This window comes from Phalaenopsis equestris, unplaced genomic scaffold (assembly GCF_001263595.1).
Source record: "Phalaenopsis equestris unplaced genomic scaffold, ASM126359v1 Scaffold232955, whole genome shotgun sequence".
NCBI classification, from domain to species: Eukaryota; Viridiplantae; Streptophyta; class Magnoliopsida; order Asparagales; family Orchidaceae; genus Phalaenopsis; species Phalaenopsis equestris.
In genome coordinates this window covers 93806-95870 of record NW_018250913.1, presented here as the reverse complement: position 1 = coordinate 95870, position 2065 = coordinate 93806, and the positions used below count along the sequence as shown (strand labels likewise).

Genomic DNA, 2065 nt, shown 5'->3' with positions numbered 1-2065 from the left:
GATAGTCGCCAAAAGGCCATGCAACAAGATAAAAACTAACGCACCTCACATTAAATATCCTTAGTCATTATCTTCATCAATACAAAGAGATATGGACTCAATGTTAAGCTAATGTAATTTTACAATTATTTATAAATTCCTTGATCACTCAGCAGCTACTATTTTAATCCGTCCAAATGAAAACTTATAGAATCTTATGCGCATGCATAACAAACTCATTTAGGCGTTTTATGGGTGTCCGAAATAATACTAAGCATATGTGGTAATATAAAACAACAGTTACAATTGATTACATGGTATTAAATGAAAGGAGGAATTACATAAGAACCACAAATTTCTAGGTATTTACATATCTAACACCTAAAGTTTGATATTTACATTTGTAACACTTCCTTGTTATAAAACTCGGCGTGAATATGTGTATTCGCTTCTAAAAAATTGGTAAGAGTGGTATAAATAATGTGATGTTAAAGATACAGGTGTTAGACGTGTAAAAATGGAAGTTTAGGTGTTACATAGGTAAATATATAAGAATTGTGTGGTATGTATGTAAAATGCCCCTAAATGAAATTCCGAAGTCATGGCATAGTTTAGCACAGAGCTTCCAAAGATTTTCCACGTAGAAATCACATTTAACCACACTTCTTAAGGAAACTGCGGTAAATATGCCATACAAAGAATCAAGTTACCTGGGAGAGACCTTTGAGTACCGAACCAATGTTTGGAATTGCAAACCAGTACATATTTGGGTCAATCATCTGGCGAGTCTACAAGAGTAAAAAGACTCACATAAACAAACAGATAAATAGATATAGTATGAAGATCCTCAAATACGCTGATCATCATGAAAAATTTTCATGAAACTATTTGGCAGAGCTACCATTGGCCGAGGATCATACATACTGTAAATAAATAGTGACAAAAATAGAAGCTTCAAAAGCCCAGTCCAAGAGTGGCAATTGTTCATCACAACCAGTGCTTTTATAATTAATGCAAATATTAGATAGATTTTAAAAAAAAATTAGAAAAATGTAAACAAGTAAAACTACTATTAGTTTGAAGATTTATGTATTTTATAGCCGCGGGCGACTAAAGAAAGTCGAATTGAATCAGAAGTAGGTTGAAGTGAAACATAAAAACGTGATGACCCTGTAAAGCATTAAAACTTTACATAAACTCATGTAATTGAGTTATTGCAATTAATTACATGATTTGTCTTGTAATAAAAACTTTTCTGCTATCCTCGAGTTGTTTCTTATTGTGAGAGTTGCCAAGCTATGATTAAGTGGGTGCATAGGCTTAGCAGCCTCACTTCCACTGGAACGGTCCTTCATTATTGAGCACTTGTTTAATACCAGAGATGACTAAATAGCATAAAATAATAAAGAAGAGTGCCTATCAAATATCTAGAATGTTGAATCATAAACCAATGCATAGATTGACCTAGAGTGCTTTGGCTACGTAATTCATTGCAATAAATTGTCAGATTTATTCCATATTACATACACACTAAAAACATTGGTATTTACAAAACTGGCACGCTCTTTCATTTTTCAAATTCTCACTCAAATATCAAAAATCACAAGAAAACCCCAACCCATACATTTCATTTTTAATGAATTATCAATGGTTTGATCGTGACACATGTAATGCATTGGTTTGGCAGTTCAAAAAAATCAGATGGGTGCTAATTTTGCAACAGCAAGGTTTCAAGTGCTATGTATGTAATTATCCCTTCTATATTTTATATGCTTTAAAGCGAGATCATAGTAAAATTAGATGGATCTTGAAAAAAAGAAGCATGATATAAGATTAAGTTTATCCAAACGCATCTATGTTCTTTCAGTGTTTGGTCCAATTTTGCAAGGTTTCTGTAGGTTTTTAGAGAAAAATAATTATTCCTTCTCAATTTCATAGAGAATGATTTGAAGATAAATAGAGAGGGATGACTCCAACAATAGGAAAATAAAAAAATCAATTATAACTCTTCATAATAAAAGAAGGAAATCAAAATTATGTCATATCAATAATTATGAATCCTAAAAATAGAAAATACTAATAATAG

General features: G+C 31.6%; 1 protein-coding gene across 1 annotated transcript in view; it reads right to left on the bottom strand.

The window, feature by feature from the left end:
• Nucleotides 1-665: 665 nt before the first annotated feature.
• The window catches only part of LOC110038481, a 34247-nt gene continuing 32847 nt past the window's right edge, over nt 666-2065 (bottom strand). Inside the window, exon 4 of the mRNA XM_020743339.1 lies at nt 666-767. Coding sequence (XP_020598998.1) covers nt 681-767 — 87 coding nt within the window. The 3' untranslated portion in view covers nt 666-680. The remainder of the gene's footprint in view (nt 768-2065) is intronic.